The sequence below is a fragment of the Danio rerio genome, chromosome 20 (assembly GCF_049306965.1).
Source record: "Danio rerio strain Tuebingen ecotype United States chromosome 20, GRCz12tu, whole genome shotgun sequence".
Taxonomy (NCBI): Eukaryota; Metazoa; Chordata; class Actinopteri; order Cypriniformes; family Danionidae; genus Danio; species Danio rerio.
The window spans coordinates 30,456,545-30,469,743 of NC_133195.1; the positions used below are offsets into that span (position 1 = coordinate 30,456,545).

At 33.5% G+C, this 13,199-nt stretch overlaps 2 protein-coding genes across 2 annotated transcripts; one reads left to right on the top strand and one right to left on the bottom strand.

The window, feature by feature from the left end:
- Window positions 1-4,794: 4,794 nt before the first annotated feature.
- Window positions 4,795-5,886, bottom strand: zgc:153157. The gene has a single exon (NM_001045390.2). The coding sequence runs from the start codon at window positions 5,636-5,638 to the stop codon at window positions 4,853-4,855; it is 786 nt and encodes a 261-aa protein (NP_001038855.2). The 5' UTR covers window positions 5,639-5,886; the 3' UTR covers window positions 4,795-4,852.
- Window positions 5,887-7,983: 2,097 nt separating this feature from the next.
- Window positions 7,984-12,915, top strand: LOC108180259 (uncharacterized). The gene is made up of 8 exons (XM_068218949.2): window positions 7,984-8,073; window positions 8,165-8,191; window positions 8,374-8,682; window positions 8,778-8,843; window positions 9,107-9,157; window positions 10,740-10,835; window positions 11,561-11,631; window positions 11,712-12,915. The coding sequence occupies exons 1-8, from the start codon at window positions 8,019-8,021 to the stop codon at window positions 11,823-11,825; spliced, it is 789 nt and encodes a 262-aa protein (XP_068075050.1). The 5' UTR covers window positions 7,984-8,018; the 3' UTR covers window positions 11,826-12,915.
- The last annotated feature ends 284 nt before the right edge of the window (window positions 12,916-13,199 follow it).

Here is a 13,199-nt window from a genome sequence, read left to right on the forward strand (position 1 = left end):
TACAAGTCGGGATCTTTCCTGTCTATTTTGTTTGATCTAAAATATCTTAATTTGTGTTTTGAAGATGAACAAAGCACATAGCACAATGGAATTGAAACGATTGTGTAATTATTAGCAAACCTTTAATTTTTGGATAAATTAATACTTTAAAGAGGACCCAAAATAAATTTTTTGCTTCCTTTTCTGCATTTTTTTTATTTAAGTTATAATTAGTTGAAATAATACCTACTAAATGTTAGTTTTTGTGAATTATGGTAAGAAGGTGGAATATCAGTCATTCTAGCCCTAGGAGTGATTTACAAATATTTCTTCTGAGGGCATTTGTTCCCCTACTGTTATATATCCAAGTGTAAGTGGTTTGTCCTCTCATGACCCCATTAAACATCAGGCTCTAGAAGCCGCAGACAGATTTTACTGAGGCACTTCATTCACAGAGGAAAAGAAAGGCCAAACCAGGTGAAAACAGTCAGTTTTTTGACACAAACTCATACCGTAATTGATTTAAAAAGTGATTTAAAGGAAGTATCATTGCAAAAGATTTTAATCCTTAAAGAGGATGGACTTACTGACCCTAAATTCAAAAGAGTATTTAAGGCTGTTATAGCATAGCAAATCTGTGGACTGATTGTGGCCTGCTTATACTGTAAGAAGTTATTGTTCGTATATGCTTTGTTTCTGTTGATATTACTGTTTTAGTCATTGCAAAACCATTAACTATCTCTGGGAAATGAATTATCCCTGTTTAGTTGTTCGAGTTATACATATCATTTGCTATTTACCTTTTTATGAACAGCTGATTTCCTCCACTTACTCCATAAACACCAAAACTGTTCTTGGCACAATTTTATTATTTCGTTTTTTTTTTTTTTTTTTTTTTTAACTTTCAAAGAGTAACCGGATTGCATTTAGGACATCATTTATTTATTTATTTTTATTAATTCATTCATCCATTCATTTATTTTCCTTCGGCTTAGTCCCTTTATTCATCAGGGGTAACCACTGTGGGATGAACCGCCAACTTATTCAGCATATGTTTCAAACTGCAGATGCCCTTGCAGCATTATTATTATTATTATTATTACTATTTTTTTCATCTTATTATTATTATTACTATTATTATTACTATTATTATTATTATTATTTTATGTTCTATTAAAGATAAAAGTCAACAACATTTTTTATTGCCAAAACCAATTAACAACTTGGGGTAAAGAAAACAGAGTATTATGTTTCAAAATGTACACAAGGAATGTCCTGCTCCTTCTGTTTTTAATAAAACATTATAGCTAAAAATAGTAAGGAAATGCTTTACATTGAGATTGCTGTGGCATAAACATGTTTGCTCATCTGAGGCTAATGGGAATGTGCTATTTGTTCGGTTGAATGGAATGCAGAGGCTTAATGTGATAAAAAAAAAATCCCTATGGAGCACCCGATGACTGGAGCGAGATGTATTCGTGCTGAGAGATACAGTACAATATAATATCCAACCTTATTGTTCTGTCTTGCCTCACAAACTTATAATGTTGCAAATAATTGTTTTACAGATTTTTTTAGTTTGAGGTCGAAAATTGAGCTGGAAGAGGATAATGTATAGGCTGTGTTAATTAAGCACTCCACTGATTAAATGTGTCGTCTCCCTAATGCTCCTTTCATTCATTTCCCACAACCCATCAACTCTCCATTTACAATATGACATCTTACTATAATCTCATTTGCATTGTTTGACGTATATATACTCCATGACCCTGTATCTAAGACCCTTCTGCACGGTTTGGCTTACATTTCACAAATTCCCTTAGAGACTGATGATTCATAGCTTCTGGTCAGTTTTTAGCATTACGCATTTGTACAGATTTTTTGTCCTGTTGCTGTCTCAAAATGCTTTACAAAGCATAGCTCAGAACAAATTATATTATGGTAACAATTTACAATGTTGTACATGCTTAATGTACAAATATCTGCATTAATAGTTAGTTTAGCATGAAGCGATGGTGAATGAAAGAATGGACTAATCAGGAATTAATAAAGCAATAAATTGAGGTAGGGATGCACCGATATGAGTTTTTGGACGATATAGATAACCAATAACACTTAGGATTTGAAGGCTGATGGCCGATATACTATAGCTGATAAATACAAATATTTCAAAATGTTATATTTTAAAATTTGATTTTTGAACTAGGTGACGCAGTGGCGCAGTAGGTAGTGCTGTCGCCTCACAGCAAGAAGGTCGCTGGTTCAAGCCTCGGCTGGGTCAGTTGGCGTTTCTGTGTGGAGTTTGCATGTTCTCCCTGCATTCGCGTGGGTTTTCTCCAGGTGCTCCGGTTTCCCCCACAGTCCAAAGACATGCCGTACAGGTGAATTGGGTAGGCTAAATTGTTTGTAGTGTATGAGTGTGTGTGTGAATGCAGTGTTCAACTATTTAATAAGTGAACATTACATAAATATTAAATATGTATTCTTTTCTTTTCGAATAAACAGCTAGTGATAAGTTGAAAGAACACAAGACAGATATTTGCTTGACAAATGGGATTGATATTGGTAAAATATTCATAACTTATTATTATTATTAACTTTTATTATTATTATTATTATGCCTGAATAATGTACAGTAAATGATCAAGGAATGCAATAGTTTGAAAACCAATTATACACATTTAAAAAACAAAAAAAACATTCTCCATGGAAATGAACTGTGATAGAAGATGCCATTCAAATAAGTCAAGTCCAACATTTTTGATAAATCATTGAGTAAGCATAGTGCTTTAAAATTGTGATAATCCAAAAGCAGCTCAGTCCACATATGTATTTGCACCATTTTCTCTGGTAATTAATTGTTATGCAATACATGTAGGCCTAAATTGGGACTAACCTTGTAGCATATGCATGAAAAGTATTAAAACAATGCAAGATTGGTACAGATCAAGTTAGTTAATTTATGAGCAACATCTCTTTCTTCATTCCACTTAACATCTCTTTCTTCATCTCTTTCTTCATTCCACTTAATGAAGCTGACTAATCCCAGAGATGGGTTGTGGCTGGAAGGGCATCCGCTGCGTTAAAGTGTGCTGGATAAGTTGGCGGTTCATTCCACTGTGGCGACCCCGGATTAATAAAGGGACTAAGCCAACAAGAAAATTAATTAATTAATTAATTAATGCGTAGACTATAGTTGAATAATTAGATTTTTTTGTTATCCTAACCCATTTGCCTCATGTAACTAACTGTTAAAAAGGTTAAATCAAAATATGATGCTGGTTTAATAACTCAGGGCACTGAATGAAAAATACTTGTTTATTTGAACATCATATTTTGCTTATTATACATCTTGCTCAACCCACACTGATTTATAAAAGACACTTAAACAATTAAAATGTCCACATGAGTAATTTTGCACAGTGTATTTTTCCTCCTTTGTATTCCATTCCTGAGCATCTTGATCTCTATAAGCAAACTTGCTTTAAAACAGTGTTTAACTTGCTCACAATTACTACACAATGAAATCAACGCTACTGAAGGAAGGCTATCCAACATTGGCAATAACAATGGCTCGTTTTCCTGCTTACCAAATTGCTTTCACCTTTTCCAATTGGGTTATACAGCAGTCATTTGTCTTAAAATGTGATTGGCTGAGCAGTTTTCCAAGACTTCATATTTCCTATGTTAGGCAATTTATGTCAAAATAATCTCTGTTTGTTAAATTAATAGTGAAAGTGGAGCTAGGAAGTAATCTCTGTCACTCTGCTCCCTATATGATCTACACCCGACCACTGTTTAGTGTCTGCAGCAAATCATGACATGGAGGGTTTTAGCTTCTTTTGGATCTATTTTAAGTGGAAAATCGAACTAACTAGCAAATTTGCCTAAAAGCAACTGGATATAAATAAAATGTATATTTAGAGCGTGGCTGAGATTACCTGTAATCAAATAGAGTGCTAAACTGCTCATCTAATTTTTTTTCTGGCCTTGGTTCCAGAAATATTTTCCCAATTATTTTAAAGGAACATTTTTTTAAATTGTTGTAATCGTTAAGGAAACCAAACCAAACAGCTTTGAAAAGAGCCATGACTTCATGAACTTTGATTTAAAGTAAAAACAAAGATATGAATATAAATATATTAAATGTTTAAGAGTGTCATTTGAGATTACATAGGAAAACTATAATATCCACAAATGAATTGAGCACTAAAGAGCTTTTTTGCTGATTAAAAAAAGTAGGCAAGTGCTGATTGTGATATTTTGTATCTATGTGGCTTTTTTCCATGATAAACAGTTTAGGTTGAAGTTCCTTGTTTCCTGGTATGTTGAGATGTGATTTCTAACACTGTGTGTTCTGGTGGACTTCACAGAATGTTTGTAAATGTAGTGCAGTGAAATACTTTAGTTTTCTGGAGTTAATTTGATTGTAGAATGGAGTTGTTAGTTTTGTAAATATCTGAACTGTATGTACAGAAGACAATTCAGCACTAAAAGCTGAACTGACAAGGGAATTAGGCCACATTGTGTACATAGCCTAAAGAATCTGTTAAAAATAAAGCTGCATTAAAACATACACTATTAGTTTACACCCTTTTAGCTCTATTTTTAACTATGAAAGGTTTACACATTCAAAATAAATCCCCCTACTCATAAAACAATGGGATATTTACTTCTGGAACCCAAACTATTGCACTCTATGTATAAGAGCTTTCCATAGCAGGCAGAGTCAACACAGTTTCTGTCCTTGGAAAAAGAAAAAAAAATAGAAACTGCATGAACGGTTCTATCACATTCGCAGTTTTTTTTTTCTTCTCTGCCCAGTCATCGCCTCTAATGTCATATAATTACATGCCACACAAACAATCTGGTGTCACACACCAATTGGATTCTCTGTGTCCTTGGTAACCAACTCCTCCTGCAACGCAGACGAGCCCTCCATTAAGTCCAGACCACGTTCTGTCAAAGAGGAGACGTCAGGTCCTGCACTGTAGCTTGTCCAGGATGCCTGGTCAGTTGTGGGAGAGACTAAACCCCAATTCTTACTGGCATCATATCCAGAACTGCCATAGACGGTTTGTTTGGAAGATGATGTGGCTCCACGTGCCAACAAAGCCTCACTTGACTCACCTGCTACTAGAACACTAGTTTTCAACACATGGCTAACTTCTGCTGTACTGAAAAGTCCTGATTTTCTTTGAATGTGTGTTGAGGCAGATGTCCCTGCTTGGTCGGTTTTCTTCATTTTTGTTGTGGGGATATCAATAAGGCCTTCATGACCTTTTTTATCACCCCAATGCATTTGAGAAGTGGACAGGTCATATGTTGTTTGTGTTGATTTCGGGCTAACCAGTGATGTATTATTCACCTTAGTAGACACGTCACTTACTGAGATGTTACTTGTGTTTATAGCCATAACTGTAGTCGTCATCAAAACATCGGACCGTCCAGACACTGAAGCAGACGTTGGTTTCCATATCAAACTGTAATAAATAGCCAGTATTATAGCAGCCAACGACACCGACAAGACATATGCGAAAACAGTAGCCAGTCTCACCCACTTTTTATTGGTTTTAGCAGCCATTTTAGCTTTTTTGTCTCCTGTGTATGTCGCCGGTTTGCCCCTTTCCATGTTTGGCATAAAGTCCCGTTCCCTCATGTTGGCGCGGATTCTCCCTCTGTGCTCCTGTACGCCGTCCGTCTTGAACGCTTGTTATTGACGGCTGATTGAAGAAAACTGCTGACGGTTTACACAGCGTTTGTCGGGTATCCACGCTGTGTTTTATTCATTCATCATTCCTCCAATTTTGCAAATCCACAGGAGCAGTGTGTTTTCAGCATGACAGCGGCGAGTGGAGCTTATTCAAGCAGTACGCGTCCACAGCGCCTGGGTGACCAGTGGGTATTGACGCAATAAGCAAACGCAGAGCTGAGATGCGATTGATGTGCAGAATGACATGTGAAAGGACATATAGAGAACATCTGTGTTTTGCGGTGAAGGGACCGATGGAAAATGAAGGGAGGCGGGTCTCACTAGTGCGCACTAACAAGTCGCAGCCCACAGCTAAACGTCATCCTGTCAGAATCCCCCCTGACTGTGCTGGGGTCGTTGACATATAACACGGTTACATTTAAAGGGAAACTGTTCCACATATGCTTAGAAAATAAACGAGAAAATGCATTTGATCGATTTCTCGTGCATTAGAAGGAATAAAATGGTCTTATAAGCAAAATCGTCAGCATGATGTACAGAATGTCGTTTTTTCAGGCATATTTAACAATTTGATGGTATATTAAAAATGTAAAGGCATATGCTATTATGTAAAAGAAATATAAAGATCGCACGTGCCGCAGCACAATACAGTTAAATCTGTATACTTTGCCATTATTTTTTATTACGTAAAAGATTGCTAAATTGAAAATTATAGTATTATATAACCATTTATTCTTTTAAATGCAGGCAGAATTAGTATGTAATTTAACCTAAACAGCTACACCAAATGATGAAAATTAAATATTGTTTCATAATGGTGGCATATTTTCTTCTTTCTTTCTTTCTTTCTTTCTTTCTTTCTTTCTTTCTTTCTTTCTTTCTTTCTTTCTTTCTTTCTTTCTTTCTTTCTTTCTTTCTTTTTTTTTTTGGTCACAGGTCTTGAATTAGCCTAATTGGTTTTTACATGCTTTTTTGCAAAAAAAAATTCTATTGTCTACTTTTAAATATGTTATATTTGGTGTATTCAGTAATTTGTTTCATCTAGTTCTGTCTCATTTTGTAGATCTAAGAAGTTAGAAGTTTCAGAAATGGTCAAACAAAGCAATATTTTTTTTTACTAGATCTGTGTAAAAGTACTTCTCAGATGTAGAACATTTTCTTTCCTTTTTTAGTATTGTATTTGTTATATTATGGAATGTTTGGTATTTATGTTTGGCTGTATGTGAAGTTTTGACATATTTGTCACCAAGTATATGGATGCCACCAGCTGGGCAAATAGCTACACTACAACTAAAGTAAAAAACCAACATGAAATGATGCATAAACATTAATAAATGCTTAATTTACAACTGTCAGCAAGCATGTATTTAATTAATTACTATACTATTTTCTACCTGTAACAATTTGACATTTATTGAATGGTCATACTTGTAAATTATTTCTGTTGGTTATTTATTGCAAAAACAATTAAATAAACTCAATATCCCAAAGTAGATCTGATTTAGGGAGAAGAGAGTTAATTGTAATTCTGTTTTTCTTAAGTGAGCTGTATTTACACTCAGCTTTACTCAGATACATCTTTGACCAGAAAATACATTTTTTGATGACAGGTTTTGGCAGTGTCAGAAAAACTTAAACCTTTTCTTTTTGGGGGGAGGGTTTGGCTCACAGGTATTTAGGACCTAGTTTACATATTGTATTATAGTAAAACTCATGACCAGTAATCAAATCAAAGCTATTTGCATCTTGAGCTCATTTGTGATCTGGTTTTCTATACCCATTTTATCCAGTTATTATAGTTTTATCAGAATGAAAATAACAAAAGTATTCTATGTATATGCTGGGTTGCATTGTTTTGTCTGTATATACATCAACGACAGCAATCACACAAACTTTAACTAATAATATTAATGTGTATTCAAACTGAAAACAAACAACAACAACAACAACACTTTTTAGTTTATTGGTGTTAAAACAAATTAAATTAATTTAGATAGATTTGAAAATTGAACAATAGGATGTTTGTAATACATTATTTTATTTAAAGGTTTAGTCTTTTGTTTCCCAGCACTGGAAGTTCACAAGTTCATGTACTCTCAGTGGTGGGCTGGGAAGGGCATCTGCCACCTAAAACATATGGCAGAGTAATTGGCGGTTCATTCTACTGTGACGATCCCTGATACATCTGAGTTGAAAGAATGTGCGTGGGTTTAGTGTTTTTTAAAATCAGATGGTGAACGTATTACACATTCAGAGGAAGTGATGTCATAGTCAAAGTACATAAGACTGGGAATCGAGAACAAAAGCTGTTACCAATAGAAGAAAAATGCATGTGTTCTTGTGCCCATTTCTTGGATTGCTGTTCTGCTTTGTTTATGCAGGTAATACAGAAAAATGGCTGTCAGACTTAAGAAATGCTTTATGTTATTATTTTTATGATTATGTTTATGATCATTATTATTGTTGTTGTAGATATGGAGCTTGATGAAATTACAGCAGGTAAGTAAAAAGAAAAAACAATCTCTAACCTAATATGAATAATGAATACAATAATTAAAAGATTAAGTTTGATTAGATTAGTTTTTCTTTGACACATTTGTCTGGTATATTTAATATTCAGTCTGTCCCTTTTTTCATGTTTTTTTTTTCTAATGTAAAGATGTTGTCTTGATTTTCATAAGGTGCTAAGTTGCCTGTAGAAATCGGAAAGCCTGTCAGTTTGCCTTGCCTTAATAAGGTGGAACAGAATTCTTGCAGTAAAGTGACATGGCTGTCTAATGAGAGTCCTACTGTTGAACTTGTCAGTCTTGGCATACGCAAATCAGAGCGGTTAGATAGAAAAAACAGAGTGAGTCTGTTGACCGACTGCGCTCTACACTTCAGTCAAGTCAAGCCCCAAAATCTTGGATGCTTCACCTGTCGACAGTTTTCAGGTTTGGGTGGAGAACAAATTAAAGAGGATTCCAGAATTTGCTTGTTTATTAAAAAAGGTAAAGCAAAGACTGCTTAATTTTATATGCTCATATTCATCAACCTTGATTCTGTCTAAATTATCTATTTATCAGTGTGTGCCTTTCTCTTTCAGACGCTACTGCTACCACTGCTACTACTACTACCACTACTACTACTGCTACTACTACACAAAGCTATGGTAATTTGCTCAAGCTTTTAGATTAAATAGAATTTTTACTTTGAAAGTGAAATATATTTCTGCTATAGTGTACTTTTTGCTATTGTAACTGATTATACCCACTCTATAAAGCTGTTCCCACTTTTATGTCAAACTGTTGATTCTAGAATTTCTAAACATTAATAGATCATATTATTGTAAATGTTTTAGCAAAATGCAACCCACGTCCTCCCAAACATTTCCCCCTAATATTATTATTAGGTTTCCCCCCCATTTTTTTCCAGATACAACTTCTATGGACAATATTGTTAGTTTATCAGACAGCGCAGAAGACAGTAAGTAAACTATTTGTCTAATTATTTCTAATAACTGTGCAGTGTTCAACATTAGTCTTATATATGCATCTGTCATCAGCATGTTGTTCTTATTTACGAGTAGATCAAAATGAGTTGCTGGATGAATATTTACAGCTTTACATAAATGTAAAATATTGCAATGTAAAAAAATATACATTATTTATCCATTAACTTGTGAATCATGGCTGTTTTTCACTTATTAGAATTAGAATGATTGGAATTGCATTGTGGGACCTTGATAACCGCTCTGACAACACTTGATGTTGAAAAGTTCAACAAAGAGATTGAGTTTTTATCATTTGAAATTATACGTTTTCTGGCTTGGTCTTTACATTATTTACAGTGCCATGACATAAGATGACAGCATGTTTTCTATTATTGTAGACTTGAATATTATATTTTTATTTTGACCTTAAAGCAACATAGAGCAATACAAAAAGCAACTACTATTATAAAGACAGAAAAGGCAAAAAAAAAAAAAAAAAATAGATAGAAAAAAAAAAAGATTTTAAAACCATTATTACATCAATTTCTCCAGTTTTATACATAGGTAAACAATGTTATATTTCTTGGCCAGTGGGCACAGGCAATATGGTGATCTTGCAAACAATGACAGGGTCATGCCGTTAAACTGTTATGCTTGACATTTGACAAAAAATAAACAAGGGTTTCCAGGTGGCTTCGAAGCCAGCAATGCTATCAGAAAGATTATGTCTAAGTTTCTCTAAATGTAAAGTGCTAAAAAATTCTGGATTTAAAAAGAACATTTGATGCCTTTTTCCATAGACATACAAAAAATTCTTTTAGCCATCACCATTTCATATTGGACAGCATTTTAAATTTGATGTCTGAACCCATGAGGTGATTCAGACCAACTAAAAACAAGGTCACGCGAATAAGCCTTAGAATCTAATAATTTCAGTCCAAATTAAAAATGTTTTGGGCGTGACCATAAAAGATGTCCTGATGAGCCTTCCGCAGGTTCACATTTGTTACATGTAGAGGAGATGGCGGGGTAGACTTTGTTAAGCTTAACCTTAGAATAATGAAGCTGACGTACTACTTTATATTGGATTAGTTGGCATCTTGAATTATTAGAACATGTAGGCATATTTATGACCTTGATAGACTTTTACAAGTCTAATGAAGAGAGCTCAAACCAACTGAGTACTTTAAAACCCAATACGTTAAGGCAACTCAAACTGTTTAAGGAAACCAATTGCTACAAATTATTTGAGTTAAAAATCTACATGAGTACAGTGAACTTACTCCATTTAAGTTAAAGTAATGAGGTATTTAATTAACTCATTACCTTCAACACAAACTGTTTTCAAATGAGTAGAATGAACTATCAGTCTATTTTGAGTTAACTACACTCATTTCATTTGATAAAGTTGACTGTTGGGTTTTACAGTGTTTAACAAAAAGGTTTTTTTTGCAAGGACATTATCTACAGATTGTATTATTACAATGAAAAATAGCAAGAGAATGTAAATAAATAAACTAATCATTTAATTAATTAAAATATTTCAAATAATATGTTTTTGCTATTATTTTACAGAATCATTCATTATAATCCCAATAGTGCTAGTGGTTGGTGCTTTTTCATTGGCTGCACTTATTATCACCTGGCTCAGATATCACAAGAAAGCACAAAGTAAGTGGTCACCTCAGACTTGGTCACCTCACAGGTCTCAGGTATCTATCGCATCTTAGGGCGTACTCACACTATGTACAGTTGCTTCGAACTGGGCCAAAGCACACTTGTCCCCTCTCCCGTCTCCCACAACAGCCCGCACTCACATTACATTCGGGCCTGCTCAGGCACACATCTTCCAACCGGGCCAGGGCAGGCCAAGTGAACTGTGCCTGAGCCCGATTCAACGCACTCACACTTATCAAACGGTCCGGGAACTGGGCCTGAGCACGGAATGGATAGCATAGTGTGAGTAGGCCCTCAAGCTCTGCGCTTACTTTCATTCTAACAATTATAGAAAGTAAAAAACTCATTTAAAACCTTATTTTAGATGTTTATTGCAGTTAAAACATAAGAAGAAGATTCTGACTCAAGAGTCTTATTTTTGTAAAAGTCACGGGTTCACTTTTGTGGTGAATGTATTGCACATTTTGAGGAAGTGATGTCAGATTTGTATCACATTGTAGGAACCGAGAGCAAAACCTACTCTCAGAGAAAAAAATAGCTGTATTTTCATGCTAAATATACTGCCAGAAAAATAGCAGTCATGTGTTGACCATTATTCATAATTTTAGGAATTTTAACAAATAGTTATGCTGTTTATTAAACAACATTTAACAGTCTTACTACTTTTGTGTTGTTTATATTTAAAACATAATAATGTGCACCTTTTTTTTCTTTTTTAGTGACAGCATCAAATGAAAAACAACACACACTGAATCCTGAAACTGAAACTACTACAAACAAATTCCACAAAGTGAGTAAAATGCAAACAGTATTATTCCGAATTTTATCTTTTCATTAACTAAGATGACATAATTCTGACTGCTTGAACAGGGTGAAGATGTGGTGACTTACATTGAATTGAACTACAATGTACTGAAACCAAGTAAAGAAGACATAAACAACCAATATCAAAAAACTGAATATGCAGTGATAAAAATGTCCTAATTGTCTGTGATAAATAAACCTGAATTGTACAAAAGAAAAATGTGTTGCTTTTATGGAGAAAATGAGTGGTGTGTAGAAGATAATTTCTCATTAGAGTATGAAGATTCCATGAGGTCATTGTCAGTGTTTTTAATTCTTTATTGAAATATTCAAAATCCTTTAATTTCATGAATTTTTATAAACGTTCATGTAAAAATAAAGTCTCTTCATTTATTATTTGCTCTTAAACTATGTTTGTTGTATGTTCAAAACACTACTATTTAAATTAAGCTGAAACAGGATTATTGACATTTTTTTTCATAAAACTTAATTGTTTCACGTTTCATTCACTTAAATTTGTAAAAACTAATAAGTTAACTTATTTCTTTCATGTTGTCCCAACACAAATTGATTGTGTGAAACCCAGCATTTTTGTACAATGTATATAAATTAGGACAGGATTCCAAATTGTGGAACTGTGATTTTTTTTTTTTTTAATAATCATAATATAAATACGAAAGTCATAGTTTTGTAGAAACTGTAATAATAATGTATTTTCTTGTTTCAGCTTCATTAAAATGAGTTCATGATCTTTCTGTCTTATTCTACATGTCTTACTATTGAATTAGTTTCTTAAAATATTGATCTGAAAGGGATGTGAATATATTTTGTAAAATAAAATGTGGAGTGGGACAAAGTTGAATCTAAAAGCAGTAAAATAAATACATTTAATTGAATTGAAAATCAATGAATCCTATATTGTGTTTTAATTACCTGATTATTAATTTTATTAAACTGCTAGTCACAATGAAGCGTGTGAAATCTGAGGGCAGAGAAGTTTGTCTATCTGAGAACAGAATTTTTAAAAGCTACACCCATCCTTTTTCATTTTTTTCAATCTTTACTCATCAGTGGTTTGTTATGCTTCCTATAAATCCAATGAGTCAGGAGGGCAAACTGTAGGTCACCAACATGGATGATTTTTTTTATTAATTAGTTTTTCAGGATAACATATTTGCATGAATTAGAGTTCAGTAATTATGATGTTTTGAGAAATTGTTCACATTTTAAAGGCCTATACTTTAGATGTGAAATTTAAAGTTACAGCACCAAAAAAAAAAAAAAAAAAAAAAACTAAACAAAAAACTAACTAACTAACAAACAAACAAACAAACAAACAAACAAACAAACTAAATTACTGGTGCATATTTTGTTAAATTGACAATTTTTTTGTATTCTTTAACTCTAAAACCCAATTTAATGAAATGCAATGCATAATTCAAAATACTGGAACTCAACACAATCTCATTGCAATTTCTAACTTTCCTTTTTTTACAGTAATGGCTAATCTTGTTCACACTGCATGTTCATATAATCTGCTATATATTGTTTTTA

Excerpts from the sequence above, each read along its gene's own strand:
- zgc:153157 (NM_001045390.2), bottom strand. The coding sequence starts at position 5,638 with ATGAGGGAACGGGACTTTATGCCAAACATGGAAAGGGGCAAACCGGCG.
- LOC108180259 (XM_068218949.2), top strand. The coding sequence starts at position 8,019 with ATGCATGTGTTCTTGTGCCCATTTCTTGGATTGCTGTTCTGCTTTGTT. Across the intron at positions 8,192-8,373 it reads GCTTGATGAAATTACAGCAG|GTGCTAAGTTGCCTGTAGAA; the intron begins GTAAGTAAAAAG and ends GATTTTCATAAG. Across the intron at positions 8,683-8,777 it reads TTGCTTGTTTATTAAAAAAG|ACGCTACTGCTACCACTGCT; the intron begins GTAAAGCAAAGA and ends TTTCTCTTTCAG.